The 19,417-nt window shown below is 36.4% G+C and overlaps 1 protein-coding gene across 2 annotated transcripts; it reads right to left on the bottom strand.

The window, feature by feature from the left end:
- Nucleotides 1–376: 376 nt before the first annotated feature.
- LOC133523438 (BTB/POZ domain-containing protein 6-B) lies at nucleotides 377–18,543 on the bottom strand. Of its 2 annotated transcripts, none has more exons than XM_061859016.1 (2): nucleotides 17,914–18,543; nucleotides 377–4,518 (listed from the first exon to the last, which is right to left on the bottom strand). In XM_061859016.1, the coding sequence occupies exon 2, from the start codon at nucleotides 4,470–4,472 to the stop codon at nucleotides 3,279–3,281; it is 1,194 nt and encodes a 397-aa protein (XP_061715000.1). In that variant the 5' UTR covers nucleotides 4,473–4,518; nucleotides 17,914–18,543; the 3' UTR covers nucleotides 377–3,278. The 2 variants fall into 2 exon arrangements, with proteins under 2 accessions (XP_061715000.1, XP_061715001.1); XM_061859017.1 differs by lacking the exon at nucleotides 17,914–18,543 and adding an exon at nucleotides 11,687–12,523.
- Nucleotides 18,544–19,417: the final 874 nt, after the last annotated feature.

Consider the following 19,417-nt stretch of genomic DNA (forward strand, 5'->3'; position numbering starts at 1 on the left):
TGCACCTAGAGCGTTGCTCCCACGCCCCATACAAATTTAGTGATCCCACCGGTGATGCTCATGGCCACACAGAGAAGATTATGTGATCCTACCGGTGATACTTACAGCATTGGACTATTACTGGGGTTTAATAAAGAGGTAATGAACTGTTGATCCCACCGGTGATGCTCATGGATCCTCGTTCATCTTAAGTTTACTTTAGCTAATTTAACACGTTGGCTGTGTTAAATTAGCTAAGGTAAACTTAAGATGAACGAGGAACCTAATTTTGAATTAAGCTATACAGAAAATGTAGGAATTACAAATTTTGGCAGTTCACTTTAGCCCATTTGAAATACAACTGTAGTTTCAGTTTGAGGTAAATAACACAATAAAATAGACTGAACTTATATATTTTGTCTCAGGAGGAGTCGTTACAAATACAGCTCTTAGCTGAACAATTGTTTTATCCATTTATAATTTTATACACAGTAAAAGGATCGAAACCAGAATGTTTTTATTGTACAATACTTGAGTATGGATACATATAAAGACCATCACAAACCAGCACAAAAATGTTGTTTAATAAATTCATTCCAATCTATGCTTAAATATATATAATATAAATTCTAACTAGAAATAATAATTTACTGTACAACTTTGAGAAAAACGTTTTTACATGCATATTTGGATACCCAGGTATTTTTTTTAAAAGATGTCATTGAATTATGTGCTGGTCAGTGATGCTAACAGTTCAGAATTAAGGTAATTGTTGCTATATTTAGAAACACCTAAACACTATTCTCAAGAACACCTCAAAAGGTTTCTTATGATTACAGAAATATACGTCAAAGATGTAGGTTTACGTAAGAATAAAGTAGTCACACTCAACAAGATACAGCAATCGAATTTAAACTGGCGAGAGACATACTAACATTAAACTAACTTAACGGTTTACACTCACGTGTTTTACTTTTTAGTCACTCGGGCGACATGTTTCAGATAGCCTAGGTCTCATTTATGCGAAGCACGGCCGTCGTGAACGCTGCTCGCACTGTTAGTGCTTGAGAAAGGAGACCTAGGCTCCCCGAAACAGGTCGCCCGAGTGACTAAAAACACGTGAGTGTAAACAGTAAAATTAGTTTAATATTCAACCACCACTTAAGCTGTTGTTTTTTTTTTTACTTAAGCAGATACTTAGTGGTCTCACTAATCACTAATGACGTTCCAAACGCAGATAAAATTATCAATTTCGTATTGTTGAAAGCCTTTTAATTTCTTCTTTCAGAAGCCGCAATATTATATTGCTTTGCAAAGTGACAAGCTTTTAAAATTACCAAATGATACGGAAGAGCAGAGCAGAAAGAATTCTAGTTTATATTGAGTAGAAGATAGGTACATTTAATAACATTATACATTTATTTTGTATCAATTTAAAATTCGTTTAAAACGAAACGAAGATTGTAAAATGTAAACTTCCACTTAACCGGATAACCCTGTACATAGTTAATTGAAAAGTAAAATACCTAGTCAATTAATTTCCTTACAGGTAAAAAAATCCTGCAGCAATTTAAATAGTCTAGAAAGCTAAGATTTCTTCACAATTCTTATAATTTAATTTAAAGTAGAAAAATAAGATCATCGTAATAAAGTTCTTAATAATTCTATTTAAAAAAATCGATCAGAAATTAACTACACTTGTTACAATAGCATCAAAGTGCGCATGTAACAAAATTGCCTTGTTAAAGTATAATTCAGGCAAAATATTATATTAATGATTTGGGTTTATAAGTGGCTAGTTTAAGCGTGTGAGCACGCCGGATATTACAGCTAATTCGCAAATTAACATTTCGCGTTATGTCGGGTGTGATGACCAAATTAAATTGTACTGTAAAACTCCAATTGAATATACAAAAGTTGTACAATATAGAGACTCTTGAGGGCCTGCCGCGAACCACGTTCGACGTGTTGCCTCTTTGTCGCAGTTGTAAATTCGTCCGTAAGTGTAACAGGGGGGGCAACACGTCGAACGTAGTTCGCGGTAGGCCCTTTGAAACTCTTCACGCATCTGGACGTACGGTCATGGAACTTTTTTTTTGTATTTACTATGGCACAATCTAAAAAATATTAATTTAAATAATTGAAAATCTAAATGCTTAAATGTAAGAACACGTTTAATCGAAGGCAGTATACGTTTAGAGAACGGAAAAATGCAGACAAAGGAACAATGGTCTTGAGGAAAACGACATTTTCACTGAAAAAAAAAAAATCTCCCAGGACTTCGTTACCTCTGTCCGCAATTATAACTTGTTCAAAATAAAATTATAGGTACTTAAAGTATAAATGTGCCTAAAAATGACTAGGGAGCACATAATCATAATTAAATTATGGAAGTAATCTCCTACTTACAATTCAATACTAAATTATTCAGAGGTACTTTTTAAAAGCTTCTTAACTACAAAAATTATAATACAATTTTGTTGATAAATGCAACAAAATTAATTTAAATTAAGCTAACAAAAACAACGTACTTACAAAACTAAGTAATATAGCGTTTGTGCACCAAATTTTCTCATAATGATTCCAATAGGCTTTTAAATGCAAATTGTTTTACAATTGGATATGTAAGCACCTAACTGAATACAATTTGGTAACGTTAAAATAATTATAATAAAATTGATTTAGGTAACAGATAGATATCACAACATTAAATACACAAAAGTATCTACCACATAAGTACATAAAGTGCTAACTGTAGACATCATCTACTAACTGCGGCTGGGCCGCGACACCGACCATATATTTTTTCGTTAAACAATTGCGTCTACGCGTTCGGGAGTACGTTATCGACTCCACTATGATAAAACAAACAACTTTCAGTTGCCAACTTGTGACCTAAGCATTGCATTCCGACCTAAAGCATTTACTAAACAAAACCCCAAGAAACGATTCACATGGTATTATACATGCAGTTGGTAAACTCCTGCGTTTCTAAACTTTACTGTATAGGAGTTCATAAAATTTAACTACGAATTAAGATTATTCCAATTCGTAAAAAAATACAAAAACAGACGAGTCCTTCGACGAAGTCTTTTCCACATTGTCTATCATAAATATCATAAGAATATTGACTCGATATATCTCTTTTTTCTATCATTTCCATTAACTTTCGTAATACGTGAACTGTGTTAGCCAAGTTTCGTCAGGATTGAAGAAAATGTCACTCATAACACCTTAGTTCACTTCGGTCCACACCATCGATAACGCAACATCACATTTATTTTAAATTTTCTGCCATTTTAATCAAAAAGGCATATAAATGCCCTGAGAAGGCCTTCGCCGAAGCAGGCGCAGCAGCCGCGTTTCTTGCGTTTCTCCTCCGGTGCAAAGCTCGGTTGCTTTGGTCGCTTAGGTCGGCGCGCGCAGAGCTTGCTAGGCTGGGGATCTTCAGGCACCGGCTGGGAACGCGGGCTTAAGTGCACGGGCAGCGCAGCGGGCTCCGCCGGACGTGGCCGCGCCCACCGCCGTAGCAGTCCCTCCTGCTCTGCGCCTACGGGTACTGGCGCCGATAGCTTGCGTGCTCGAGCCAACACCAAAGCTCTCTCCATAGGCTCCAACAGTTCCAAGGCAAGAGCACGGTCCAAGTCTTCACCCTGCAGCAGCAAATATCGCGGACAATAAGCTAGCTCGCCTAGCGCTGCCCGCTTGTTACTCGGCATGAGCTCACGTTTAGTTCGTTTGCAGGCGGCCGTGGCCCATCGGGAGAGCGCCTCAGCCAAGACTAACTCGTTTGATACCCGAAGCGTGTCGCGCTTTACTATCAACGCCAAATCTTCGTACGTTAGTTCTTCGAGACGCTCGTCGGTTAAAGCTGCGTTTGCGTTGTCGTCGAGCACTAGCAACGCGTTGTGCGCCAAGGAATCGCACCATCGCGAGCACTGTGCAAGGGAACGCGCGGCTGCGTCATCTGTGAGGGCCGGCAAAGGAGGGGCCGAGGCAGCACCAGGAAGACGCGCGCACAGGTAGCGCAAATCCCGCAGTATTTCTAGAGCTACACCAGCATCCAGCATCTCGTCCAAGCGGCGAGCACATCGCTCGGCCAGCGGTGGACACAGGAACTTGTAAGCGGCGTCGAGGGCGCACCGGGCGGTCGCCACAGAGTTGAGCTGTGTTGGCTCGCAGTAGTGGTAACGCAGGAGTTGTTCGAAGCCACGGCGATCGATGTAGTCGACAACGATAACATCCGTTTTGCAGGCAAGCAGTGCCGCGAAGACGGGACTGGTGGCAGCGAGGACGCGTCGATGGCCGGGGTAGCGCCAGGTGTCGCCATTGATGCCGGCAACGAACACGATGTCACTTTGCTTTTCGTCGTCGTACAAGCGAGCGTTTTCGTTCTCAGACTCAATGCATGAACTGTCACCGGCCGCGCTGTCGCGGCCCGATTCGATCTCGTCATCGGACCCCGTCCGGGCAGGATTTGTCACTACCGTCATTGTAAGTTTTATTTGTCTTCTCTCTCTTTCTCGTTCCGAGCTTAATCTGCAACGAGAAAAAATATGATTGGATTAATTCATTCAAATTACTGGATTAATTACTTGAGAAAAACGTGTTTTACGAGAAGTTAGGTAGATATATGTCTTACAAAAGTGGCAGTGGCCGTTGATCGATAATCAGAGACAAACCTACAAAAACAAGAATCATAAAAATAAAAAGAGTAAAAATGCTTGTCGATTTTATTCTCGTTAAATCATCTTAATATTATTAATCGCAAAGGACATTTTTCAAAACATTGAATGCTAAATTTTATTACCCGTATTGTGGATTTCAACAAATTCATATTAAGTAATATCATTTTCTTTTCAAATATCAGGTTTCCTTAAACCTAAAAGATATTTAAACTTTTCACGTTTCTCGCTGAAATTATATGATGCCTGCACCATGTCATTATAAGAACCTACATCCACGTCGGCATATACGCGTGAGTATTGTATCAGGTGCTAACCAGCTTCGTTAGCGCCCCTATAACACCTCTGTGAGCATATCAGCAACATATAAAGAATCATTATTACCTCCGTAATGTATTACGAATCTTATGTGCTAAATGCGAGCAAGGGCACTTTGTGTTTGTTTGGTGCCTAACTGTAATTGTTTCCGCCCTGTGTTCGTGATGTTATAGATTTTGTTTGCGGAAGTCAATTAGATTAAACTCACTTAAAATAAAATTCTCTCTTTAAAAAATAGTAGTCTAATTGTACTATACAGCCTCGATTAGCAATTATAACACTTGAATTTGAATAAAAGCGCGAATTTGTACCTGCTATATAATATATTTTTGTTAAAGTTGAATCTGTAATAAATAATAATATGTTTTTTTCATCAAAAACAACGAGAAATAAGAAAGCTCATTGCAATATATTTGCAATTATTTATCGAATCGAATGTGCAAGTACGGAATACTCGTAGACGCTAATATTGAATTCAATGACCTGCGACAGATCGCGTCGCTGCGCTTGTAAGATATCTGCTGCCATCGCCCCCCCCCCCCCCCCCCTTAGCACACTCACGCGGAATAATATCTAAGCAAAAACGTAGACTTCTACTACATACTACTAGAAACGTAGGCGTTAGAATGTTTCATCCTCACTACGAGCTCACACTCACAGACATTATTGTAGAGGACTTTATCAAACCTGACCGTACAGAACTTAAACAAAGAAACTTTACAAGAATGATTAAAATGAAAGTACGTACGCTAACTTTGGAAAGAAAGTTAATATTATATGAGATTCGACAAAGGCTTACTGCTTAAACCTACCGCGGCTTAATATATAAATCAAATAGCTCTCATACTGATTGTACCAAACACTTCACTTGAGGGATTTAAATTTGGATTAGCATTCATAATGATGATCTTAAATTAAATTTCGCTGGAAAAGAAGACAATTTTCTGAAGATTGTTAAAACAATCTTATGTGGCAGTTGTGCGAAATTTGCGTCAGTGCAACGGTGCGTCACTGCATTCTCCGCACAAACAAAAATACACAAACGCCTGGAGCCGCAGCTTCGACTGGACTAAACACAGCGAACAATAACTAAACAAAGCAGAATGTAGAAAGCAAATCGAGGGAAATTGAAAATATCAAACGATATTTTTCCTTATTTAATCAATGCAATAAACTCTCCTAATATTCATTTTTGAATCGGCTTTTTTTTTCTATTTAAATCCTCCACTTCCCACATGACATAAATGGTAGGTATTTACCTGTAAAACGATCAAAATATAATAATTTAAAAAAGTCTTTAAAAACATCTGACTATCGAAATATCAATAAATCGCAAAAACCGTTACACAAATCACCGTTTCCGCGTTCACATTTTAAATCCAGAGGATGTATCAAATAGATGAAAATATTCCGCGGCAGCTGTCGTAGGTCTGGCCCATATTTCCCCGTTGCACAATCTATCCGTTGGCAAAGATTTCCTCGAAATTTTATAGAAGGTATCGTTCAAACATATGCAGTTTCGAAACTGCAGGGACATTTACGATGGCCGGTTATTTGTGATAACTCTCTGACCCACATACATTCGCATAGCTTTATGGTGGAGCTTGGAATTGTCCTATATTTAGCAGCAGCAATCCATGTGTGCAATGTTACGAAAGCACAAATGCGTTTCACTCTAGCCTATTGGAATCGCACAACGTAGTGCAGTCAGATGCTCGCTTATCAGATCTGATTGATGAAAGCTTCCTGGCTGCTGTTGCAACTTTCAGATTCGCCATATAATACGTGTCACTACACTAATTGGTACTGAGATAATAGTTGTTTTTAGCTCATTTATGAAAAATATTATATAACCAAAGAAAGCCAAATTATGTAACGAGTATTATGGAGTGGTCACGGTTCGTCGGCGCCCTCAGATTCGGTGCTCAGGCGTGTATCCTACAAGTTGGTTAACTCAATGACTTATGTACATTAATACCAATTACTGACCACGATGCCGGAGTGAGTGGCTACTGCAACCTTGCACGCCTATCAAGGTATCTTTAAAACCTCAATCTTAGTTATCATAATAATTATGTGAGGTAAACGTGAACTGTTGAGTAGTTTACTCATAATGCATTTTGTGTCGCCAACACCCTTTGGAGCTCGTTCGCTCAAATTGAATTATTTACCTCTTATTAACACGAGCGCACTCGGGTATGCCACCTCGGGCGTCCAATAATGGAAACTGAAATGTAACGTAAAGGCTTCACGGGGAAAACAACCAATCACGAGTGCTGATTTTCCGGACGCTCTTCGATGAAATGAAATGGGTCACGGCCACAAAACGGGCTGCTCTACTTTTCATTTACATTTCAACTGATATAGTAATGTATGGTTTATACTTTTAAAGCTTCAGTTATTTATTTTTTTTAGTTAGCTGTACTTACAGGCCATTATGAACGTGCAATGAACATGAAACCGATATTGGAATCATATCGCGCGCAAATGACAGCTAACTGATATGATTCCAATGTCGGTGTCGTACACTGACGTTCGAGTTGGCCTGTTAATCAATCCCACGATGTTATGAATAACTATCTACATATAGGTGTTGGCCGAAAGTTAATTAGAATTGAAGATATTGAAATATAACCATTACAAATTAAAAATTATATATGGTTCAAGAGCGCAGACACTTCAATGACTACAAATTTAATATGCACGTGAAATACACCAAAATATGGGTAGTGATAAGTTCCAAAGCGGAACTCCATCTAAATAAGGACATTAGTCCTAACACCTTTGAAACTAGCCACAACATTACCGCGTTTACGACACGCCTGTAAATATGTGTAATGGCACTAATGGCACGCACAATTAACAATATTTTAATGGTAAATTGACAATATTTTCAATTCTAATTAACGTTCGGCCAACACTGCTACATATTCTACATGCCTATACATTTTGTAACGTTGTAAGATTCTGAAGTTATTAAGGCTTTGTCGATAGAATGTTACCAATGTCATTAAACATAAGTACAACGCATAAAGTGACAAACTTGAACAGGGGCACAGGCACAACGTACCTACAGCACCTAGTGCTATTAGTATATAGGTGGTTTAACTCTATGTAGAGTTTCTTTTCATTTTTGTTCCTTATAATTTTGTAACAACGCATGCAATATATGTATTTCAATATGTGCACGTTTGGTTTGGCGGTATGACCAAAACATCGCATGATCGCGCAGGGGCTCGGAATAGCCCGCGACACGCGGAAATGAATGCGCCGTGAATCAACACCCGCCTAGTATGCGCTCGCGCAACTACTAAGTAATCCAGGCATATTCAATAATGATCTCATTAGAACACGATTAAGAGTCAGGGGGCCTACCGCGAAAACCGAAATTCACAAATTGCGGGGATCTTTCTCTTTTACTCTCACTAAGACGTAATTAGAGTGACAGAGAAAAATGTCCGCAATTGACGAATTACGATTTTCCCGGTAGCAGCCCTGAAGATTCCGCCGCTAAAAAGCCCCCATACAATCAAAGTTACGCTTATTAGTTTTCGTTGCAAGAAATTGTAATAAGTAGAAAGAAAACTAATACCATGCATATATAGGTTACTTGAATGTACATGACTTTATTGTTACTTCAGCACGTTGTTTCAATATGAGACCATAACATACATAAAGTATGTGAGGGCAGCTATGTTCTTGTGGCTCTGAATGTTTCAGCTAATTGGATAACATGAGTCTAAGATGCTTATTGGAAACAAATTTGGTTCTGCAATGTTTGGCAACATAGATCTAACGTCTAATGATGTTAGAGCATAATGTTGCAACTCGAAAGCTAAATCGATTTGTTAAACGATATTAGACACTAATGGACATTAACACGTCGGCACATCAAACAAGCTCCGATTCAGTAAAAAAATAATATTTGTTCAAATTATTTTGATTTCACAAGCCTTTGCCTTTTGCGGCGCTGTCATTGAAAACGAAGATGAATTCTGCCAACCGCACTTTGTGATATTGTTTGTGTTACAATTATACCACGACCTCAAAGGTAGTTAACATGCAACTCAACTCTGAATCGGGAAGAATACACAAAGGTGTGTAAAGATCATAATATTCATAATAGATGGAAAAGATGTCTGAGCTTAAAATAAGTTAAATACTTGAGCGAGGTTTTGTAGGATGTAGGTACGTACAGCTTGATAAATAAAAGTTAAATATTTATGCGTGCTACGTGGGCGTCTGTAGCTGCCAGTGCCAACAAAATGTTTCTCCTAAAACTGCAATAAAGATATTAGCAAGTTAGCCAAAAATGTTTAGGTACAGATTTTTCATGCCAAAACTTATCCGCGATTAGTTATTTGAGCCAAAAGCTATGTTACCAGGATTATTTATAGGCATGTGTAACTCTCCAAGAAGTAGGGCACTGCTGCTACCAGTGCACTTTCATCCTTAATGGCCTATAATAGCGGTTCGCCTTCCTCGCTATATTGAGAGCTAGTTCCCTAAGCTTCAATATTAGAAGCTTAGCTTTTTAAATTTTCTAATGACTTATCGATCATAATTAAAATAAGAATGAAGCAGCTAGAAAAGCATACAGTCTCTGATATTTATTAATAATCAGGAATAATAATTGGCAGCTATTTTTTTGGGGTTTAATGTATGAAGAAATTAACAAATTTCCAATGTTAAAACAGGTTAAACAAACCTTTAATCTTAAAGGCACTTGAATGGAAAATCTAGGTCATTGTAATAATTAAGAAGTATTTGAAATAATAAAGTTGAACTGCACTGGCAATGTTTAGCTTAAGAATCCTCCCATGTTATGTTAACGCGGCAGTGTGAGTTGAAGAGAGTGTTTCAGTTTACGTAGTGGCTGGGCGGGCGGGCAGGGCGCGTCCCAAATACCGGGAACTGGGTCAAGAGTAAACCGTAAACCGAATGCTCCTAATCTTACTATCCGATACACAGGTTGACGAAAATTGTGTTGATGCAGAAATAATGCGGTATAAGTCTCGGAATGTAGACAAAACAATGTTATTACAATCTTGGTAAGCTATAATGCCAAATTCCATAAAGCTTTTTTGACGTATACTTAGAACGGGATGTTTGATCTATTGATTTCTCTCTCGTATGTGACCAATCACAAGTGTAAAAGCACATACACATGTACATTTAATTTGAATTAAATACTTAAGTTCCAATTGTATTTACATTGGTTATCACAAAACTGGATAAAGGCCCCGAAATACTACACTTTTACAATACTTCCTGAAGAAGTCTAGTTTATATTTGCTTGCGCCTGGCTTCTGAGGAGGTTGCACATAGGTTATATTACAATATTATATCTCCAGCCGGTATAAGGGAACATTTATTGAGTGCTCTCCACTAAATGGACATCGGATAATCTGGCAGTGGTTTGGGCTTTCGGCGACCGATATTGATTCGATCATTTCGCACTGTACTTCGTAAATATTTTCGCGTTACCGTTGAATTCAAACAAACCATGAATATTTAACTCATGTATAGTTGTTAATCTAGTACCAGATTCTACGCGATTTATTGCTAAGATTGGGGTGTTTTATTTGTTTATATTGGGATGACCAGTGGAAGGTAATTTTGTGGTTAGTTAAAATTCACGGCACGAGTGATGCGTAACTACAGTTTATGACTTCTATCAGATTGCCCATAAAGTTAGAAGGTCGATATACTTAGCAATGTGTAACAATTCGCCAAGATTGATTCATAGTCTTTTTACGCGTTTAGTTATTTTGCGCTCATAAGAGGTTGCCAGCCTGAGTCATATTTCAGAACGCGTGATGAGTAAAATAAACTTTGCATTACGTGAAACTTTTTTATAATTGTATATTTTTACAGATTTTTAAGCATTTAATGATACAGATGTTACAAGTATATGTGTAGCACTGGAAGAAATAATGCCTTTCACGACAAAGGGAGGGATCGATCCTGCGCGCAGACGCAGGTCCGTCTCCGTTGATCTGGATCCATGTTTTAGGTTCCTACCTTCTCTATCATGTCAACAGAAAAATACAACATTAATTACGTATACAATTGCATGCTTGATTTAATAGTACAAGCTGCTACAATGAAATGTTTTTTTTACTAGCGGCATATTTAAGGCCCCACAGTAAACAATATAATACCTATAGACTAAATATTCCACCAATAAAGGCACACAAAACTAAAAAAAACTATGAATATTAATTTTTTGACACATTCGAGGTTCGAGGCATGACTGTCTAACGGCTGCCTGTCCATCTGTCCATCACTCAAAGTAGCTACTACGGTTCGCTGTTTAAAGTTACCTCCTGAAAAGAAACAAACACAATGATCACTCTTACAATGACAATTGAGCACGAAACTAACGCATAATCGGTTAAACATTGTCATGTAATGTTTTATACGTTACGACACGACAGCGTACATCCCACTATTGGGCACACACCTTCTGCCACTATCACTTAGCACAGCGAAAATTACGGCCCGATTCGAACTTTAAGTTACGTCAAATATTAGGTTTAGATACGATATGGATCGGATATTTCAATGTCAAAAGTGACGTTTTTGTTTGAATCGAAAACCATTAGAAAAATTTAAACTAACTACTTCCAATAGTAGCCAAAACCTATTTTAATTTAAAGACTTTATTTAGGTGCCTTGTGAAAAGCACAATAGGTACTTACATCTTAAAATTTCAGCATACAATGGTCTTGTTGAATGTTCACTCCGCGCTAACAACAAACATACTGTGAGGTCCCCGCACTCGCCCTTAGATTTATACTTATCCCAATTAGACCATTCATCATCAATTCATCCTATTCGTCAAATAGGAAAGTTTACATAACGGAAAGGACGATTCAGAGCTTCGAGTATTAGGGAGTTTTCCATCAGCTTACGGTCATGTATGATGACGAATACACCCGCCATACGCTCGAGCTTATCAAGAAACCTGTTAGAACGAGACACGCTTATGCATAAAGCGGTGTTCTCTTTTCCTCAAGTTCACAATTTGTATATTTAATATAGGTTAGTTGTGGGACCGCAGGTAGGTATTCTGACCATATTTATAAATACCTAAGCAAGCGTCATGGCTGCGTAGATAATTACATAGAAACCAATGAACCGGGTCTGGCGCCTTATTCGAAGGGGAAAATCTAGTTCAACTTAAACTTCATTGTAACGCTATAAATAAGTAGGTAATACTGGACCTAATAGCAAAATTAAAAAGCTAATAAACATATCCAACATTAACTTTAAGTGATTTTTAACGCTGCGATTATGTTTTATTTATATATTAGCAATAGGTACTAATTAAAACAACTCCGAAATGCTGATCTAGTTAGGCAGAACTAATGTTTTTGTTCAAGTTCTGAAACGAGCAATTTACAGAATAATATCGTTGCTTATTCACTGTTTATGTAATGTAGGTAAATAACATTACCTATATTTGGCCTTCTTAGGTCATATTCATAAGGACTTTAGACTAGACTAAGGCACGGAATATTTTTCACCATAAAGTTCCACGCCCCAGATGACGTGATTTTTAGGGTTCCGAGGTCAACTTGGTCAATCTTATATTTCTGTCTGTCTGCCCGTCCGCGGCTTAGCTCCGTGATTGTTAGTGCTAGATTGCTGAAATTTGGTCCGAATATATATAAATCAGTTACTAAAGCCTAAAAATATAAAACATTTTTTAGGGTGGCTCGGCTCCCCTACACGATTTTGATAAACGGTTTTTTTTTGCAAATAATCGCTCTGAAAGAAAAAACTCCTCTAACCTTTGAAACACGGATCCAAAAAATAAAAATAAAAATGGTGAAAATCATTTGATTATGAAAAAAATCATGAAAGTCATTCGATTACGAAAAAAAAATCGTGAAAGTAATAGTGAAACTATAGCGAACCTGATCGGTACAGCCATTTTTGAGTTTTCGCTAAAAGTGTATTTTGACGGGCGGGTAACTACGGAACCCTACATTGAGCATGGCGCGACACTCTTGGCCGTTTTTTTGTATAAAATTAAGGTTATAGGTAATTTTAATTACTACTTATATTTTTTATGCATTAAAAGATAGGACGATAAAAGTTGGCATAGGGAGTTCACTGTACTATTTTACACCTAAAATGGTCACGCACTATGCGATTTCAGAGGCATAAATATCGTCCCGAAAACACTTCGGAGTGAAGTCCCTGGCGAGAATGCCCATGTTTTCTATGTTCGTTTTGTTTAACATTAGAAAGCTATCATGACGTGTATTTTTATTAAATCACTTTTGAAAAACAGGTAACAGAAAACTTCATAGATAATCTAATAAAAAAAAAGCATTTTTCAATAATTCTCAATAAATGGCCACATCAAGATTGTTTACCTTTTTTTTCTAATGCTATAAAAACGAACTATACAACATAAAAAGAGCTCAAATGAAGAAGTATAGGTACAAATATTTAAAATCGTCGGCAGTAAGCGAGATAGGGGTACCTAAGAAGTTTCTGAAAAAGCCGTTGTCTAAGGCAGAAAATCACAATTTTACAGCAAACGTTCAAAGGTAACGTATCTTTATCATAAATGAAAAGCCCTAGCTCAACAATTTACTAGGTAATTATTTAATTAAGAACTTATATCTACTAAAGAACTCAAGAAATCTATATCAATTTAGAAACCCACTGTATCCTATATGTGTATCCTTTGTGTTCAATTTTTCATATATTTTATTATGAATGAAAGACAAATTTTTAATTGTTAGGCCGGTATTAGTTTTAAAATTAAGAAGTTTTTGGCAAAGCTTTCTTTTATCGCTGACAGTACTTTTCTTTCCACAGGCAACTAATAGGGTATTTGACTACTAGTCAAATCAATTTCTTTTTTCGAACTGTCTAAACGATTTGCCACTATGGAATTTATATGAAACACTAGGAAATGACGTGACGGTCAAGTCACCTACTCTTTATAGTTCTATACAAATTATAAAATATAAATTATGTCTAAAGAGAACTGCATGCTGTCTACGTTTATCTATTAATGTTGTGGTGCATTATTTCGTGCATGGTGTGAAATAATTTATTTTAAATACAGTCAAATACCCTATTTTCATCGAGACAGTTCTAAACATCCCAAACACAATTAGGTTGCGTTGTTTTATCTTATCATAAACCCTCTATGATGCCTTCAAAATCAATTCAAAATAAACTGTTTTCTTACAACAAATTTCTTATCTGTGAATGTGATGATGTTGTAATTGCTTCTTAACTACATCAAAATTGATTTGGTTATAAATTCAAATTTGGAACATCTCTGAAAAAAAATTATAATATGTGTGTAGATAAAATAGTGTACACATGTGTACATAATTAGGCATTAAAACACTCACTTCATTCGTTTCTTAAACCCACACTCGTGTATTTTAATGCTTTTTATTATATAGCAGTCACATAATCTACTATTATCACAGAGTTCCTATGGCCACTTTCTGTCTCCATCATCAGATTAGCTCGATGGTACCATAATATTGCATTGTCACCCGACTTAATATGTATGCAAATTTTCGGCTTCATTGGAAACCGGGAAGTGGGGTTAAATTTAACGTGCAAGATTTGACCCCTACATACATAGATAGTTACATGCATAGGTACATTACAAGTTAAATTTAAACTTTGTACAAAGGAATTATTTAAATATATCTATTAGGCGAAATTTTGTTCGATTTCTGAACTTTATAGTTTCAGACGACTAACAGACAAACAAATGAATACTTAAGCTTGTAAATTGTCTGCAAGGAAAAATGGTCATATAAGTACAATATACTTATTAATATTTAATGAAATTTTTTTTTACATAATAATTTAGTCATCTTGTGTTATGGATAGTCAGTATTAAGTAACGTAAAACCACAAATACTTGTCATCAAATAGTTTTCCTTCCTGTAACACAACAAACAAACGGGTAATTTGTAGAGACATTTCTACACAAAACTAACTTGTTTTCAATGCCCTTAACTTCAGTGTACTTGATGATGTATACAATTTGTCATTTTGTGATAAAAAAAATGTTTATTGTTCATTTAATAAATGGTAGAGCTATCCTTATAGTATAGTGTCCCAATTCGAAACAAAAACTAGAAATGACTCATACATTTTTTATATTTACACGGTTAATAAAACCAATTTCAATTTAAAAACTAAGGTTCTCGGCGTGCAGGTCGGTTTTACTCATACTTAGCACAGTAGGTACAAAGTACAAAATGACGATTGATTGATTTCGACTTTATTGCATGAAATTAAAGATGAGAAGAATTCTTTTTCTTGCAGCCTTTAGCTTTTAAACTTTAGGTGAATTGCCGCTGGAATAATATTTACATTTTGTTTCGCATTCAGCTAGACTTTTAATTAATTAAATGTCCATTAATGTCTGTACTTCTAAAATAACGTTTTATTTTTATCAATAACAACCCTATGTATGTAGATTATCAAATGTTTTAAATGATAATTTTACATATTGGTGTCAGAATTAAATTATATGTGTGTACACAACTGGAATTACTGAAGGACATTAAGTCCAGCCGACTGCAGTATACCTATACACGTACAAGTCTTCAGTAAGTAAATTATTTTCAGTTAAAAGCACCTACCTATCATATGTTTACGACCACACGATGCTCAAGATAATGTAAGGCGGATAATTTACTACATATTTTAATTTACTAAACTTTATTTATTTATCGCTTCAGTGATATCTCTGTCACGAAATGAATACAAAGAGTCTTTTAATGTTTCAGATACCGTCGCGATTGCTGCCCCAAGTGCCCCACAGCGCAAAACAACCATATGTGACAGTGTAAAATGAGTTTAAAGTTGGAATTTAGTGCTCGATAATACAGTGGGAGTTTAAGTCTCAATTGCTTTGCGTGATTGGACAGATTATACGAAACTTTGTAGATTTATCAAAAATACCCTGCTATGCAGGTGCAAATTTTGCAGGATATACTGATGCACTGTTATTAAAATGAATGGGAAACATGTGTAACCAAATTCACACAATGTTAGGTTTAGTTAAGAAAATAAATATACTTAGTCGGTCCATGAGTTCTGTTCTATCACAAAGGTTTTTACTGATAAAAAAGTGATTTTGACTCTATTTAAGTATTTTTTAACATGTTTGAATAACATAATCTTGCATAATGTAAAAGCCGAGTGTTTTATCTTTATTTTTATACATAAATAATGTGAATTGGATTGACAAGATTGCTACTGCAGATGTTTTACCAATCCTACGTGTTGTATGGCAGTCAAACCTATGCCTGTTACTGACCCTAAAGTACCCTAGAAGTACCCTAGGTTTGAAGGGTATTTATCTAGCCGAAATACAGACTTATCAGAGAACTAAATGCTAGTGACGAAATATGCTCTAATAAACTAGGTTCATACAATTGTATATTTACAATTGATTTATTAAGGTGACACTGAAAACATATTTTTTTACAATTCAGCTGCGTATTCGCGTCTAAATTAAAGTCACGAACTAAATTTTAAATGATTTATAATTATTATTACGTTTTGATGAGTATTAACAAGCTTTCCAATCATGGCTACATTATTTATTAAAAGCTTTGTAGGTATTACATTTTATCACCCAAAATCTTTGTGACAAAACTTATGGATACTGTATCAACTCGAGGAATAAAATATTTGTGACAAAGTTGACCAACTCACAAATACAAATACATTTCGAAAGCGAAAGAAAAGAGGAAGGAGATTGGTAGGTACTATTCCCGGCGATATTGTTAAACTCCATCAGCAAGAGTTTAGACGAAAGCTCTCTAGAACCTAACTGATATGTATTAGGCAATATAAAGGTGCAAAAGAGGCTATATTGATTCTTCGGTTTATTACAGACAAGAAACGATCTGAAAATTAAAACCCGCATAACCACGAGATTTGGAGAAGGGGCACCCTGATACGACACGGCGGTTAAAAACATAGAGACCTTAACGCCGTGGAAGACCGAGACGTGTGTTTATGGATACTATTATAAAAGTTAATCTGGTGTCGTATCAGGAGATTCAGGAGCTCAGGATAATAGCAAAGAAGCAGAATGTATAGTGGTTACACTACCGACAAGGGCCGGGTTCCTAAAGAGAATATTTCCATTCCAATGGATGGAGGAAACGATGATTATTCATAATACAAACGTTATCAATAACGGTTATTAAGGGTATCGCATACGTTAAATATAAGTTCACATATATCTGCTAGAGAGTATGTATATGCTGAGTGCTATCCTTTTGTAGCCTCTATCTATTGCAGCATCAATATTTTAATTATAGCATGTTACTTTAAGCTATAGGTACATAGTTTTAAGTATTGAGTGGGTAAGATTTTTCTTTTTTAACTTAGGTATGTAGATGATTATTGCAATAAATGTTTTTTTTTTCTATTCTATTATATTCTTGGCACTTTATAAAATTTTATAGTTGCGAGATTTAGAATAGTTAAATGAACAGTGAAAATTCTATAGAAATATAATTCAGGCATAATAAAGAAAAACGTTACTTCAAATGAATAGTGTTAATTGTTTCTACTTAGTACTTATTTGTTTCCGCTGAAAGTATTAAACAAACAAAGCAAGCGAGTCGTAACCATCTGAAGACGGAACAACAGGCGCCTGGCAAACACTGCAATGAACATGTGTAATTAGCTGCTTTAATTACCTCTATATTTAATGATCATACATATGTCTACGATGTTTTACTAATTTTACAGAACCAAGAACTTTACGTGTAAATGAAAACCTTCATTCTAACAACATTAGTTATTTTCAAACGTTAATGATAATGACTGCTACAAGAATTGTTTGGTATTCTAATTTCAGACGCTGAAAATAAGGTAGGTACGTATCTATGTAATAAAATATTACCTGTTGTGTCGCGCCGAGTCAGCTGGTTCACATGACAAGAGTCCCAAACGTCTACAGAACTTGAACGCATCGCATCACGTACATCACACAAACTGGGGCAGTATTTCAATGAATTATTAATTTAAATTCTGCAGTTTATTAATATGCAGTTTCAGCGTGCTGTTATGTGTGTGGTTTAAGTTGTATTGCGAGGCAGGGTGCCTGGGGGACCGGCGCGCGCCGCCCGCCCTGCGCGACCTCGCCCGGAAAAACCCGAAGTGCACTCGTGTTCGTGGCTGGAAGCGGCGCGGTCGGCCATGCTTTCCCGCGCGATAAATTTAGCACGATTTTCGCGCACGGCTCGATAGAGGCGCGCGTCGCTCGAGCCTCCGCTGGCAAGTGGCCGGCGGTCACCGTCGCCTGGCGACCACGCATGCGCGCCGGACGATCAAAACAAACATTCACGGCTGACAAAGAAACGGCCCTTGGCATCTTGTTAGATTTCCCTGAAACAAATGAAACATGGCCTTCGTGTATTCGTGCATTTTTAAATGGACAACATCAACGTAGCGCGAAGGCACAACACACAAGATAATTTATAAAATCTAAATTTATAACCCTGAAAATAATATAACAACGCCACCTGGAAGCAAATTTCGAGAGTAATAACAGGTTTTGAATTTGATCTTGATTTGTTTTGGATATGATCTGTCGAAAATGTCACTTTTGAAAGTAACAAATCGTACCTTTCCAACAACAAATCCAAATCAAATCTATAACCTGTTATTACAATCAGAATATGCCTCCTGTACAATTAAAACAGATCGTTCACATAAAGCGCAACTAAATCAGTTGATCCGTTTTCTTTAAGATTTTAAAATACCTAAAGTGTTTAGTAATAGTCTTATTATAATATTTTCAACACACTTGCTCAAAACGACGTTTTTATTCCACCGTTTTTTGGCTCATAATCGTAGATATTAAAACGCGTGCTTTTTCAGTATATTATAACACTCGTGCTTTTTCGTTATATTATATTATTATAAGAAGGCAACTGATTGCTAATAATATGCATGGAAATGGAGCCTTCTTAATTTGGTCGAATAATACATTTTTTTTTCCTACTATAAGGTTTCATACGTTAGTTCAAAGAGGTTTTGTCACACCAAACATAATTTATAGATATTATACATAACATTTTATTGATTTGGTCTCCATCCGTCAAAGAGAAATACGAAAATATTAGCTTTTTTAATTGCAAACCAAATGCATATAATATAATACACCGTCTGCGGTTCGACGGGGGTAAAAATAGTACAAATTACTTATTTTATGTTCCTACCTAACTTTAACCCTGCTATTATTGAGTTTAAGGACACCTGCAGCAGACGATAGGTTTATGTCTCTCTATCGCACTAATATGGAAGACTGATAGAGAGGGATTACCGTTTCGTTCACTACGGCCGAGAGATTGGAAGCTTGGCTGAGTCCTCTGAAGAGTTAAAGTTTTAATGAAGCTGTAAAA

The sequence above is a fragment of the Cydia pomonella genome, chromosome 12, assembly GCF_033807575.1.
Source record: "Cydia pomonella isolate Wapato2018A chromosome 12, ilCydPomo1, whole genome shotgun sequence".
Classification (NCBI taxonomy): Eukaryota; Metazoa; Arthropoda; class Insecta; order Lepidoptera; family Tortricidae; genus Cydia; species Cydia pomonella.

Coding starts and splice junctions, on each gene's coding strand:
- LOC133523438 (XM_061859016.1), bottom strand. CDS start 4,472: ATGACGGTAGTGACAAATCCTGCCCGGACGGGGTCCGATGACGAGATC.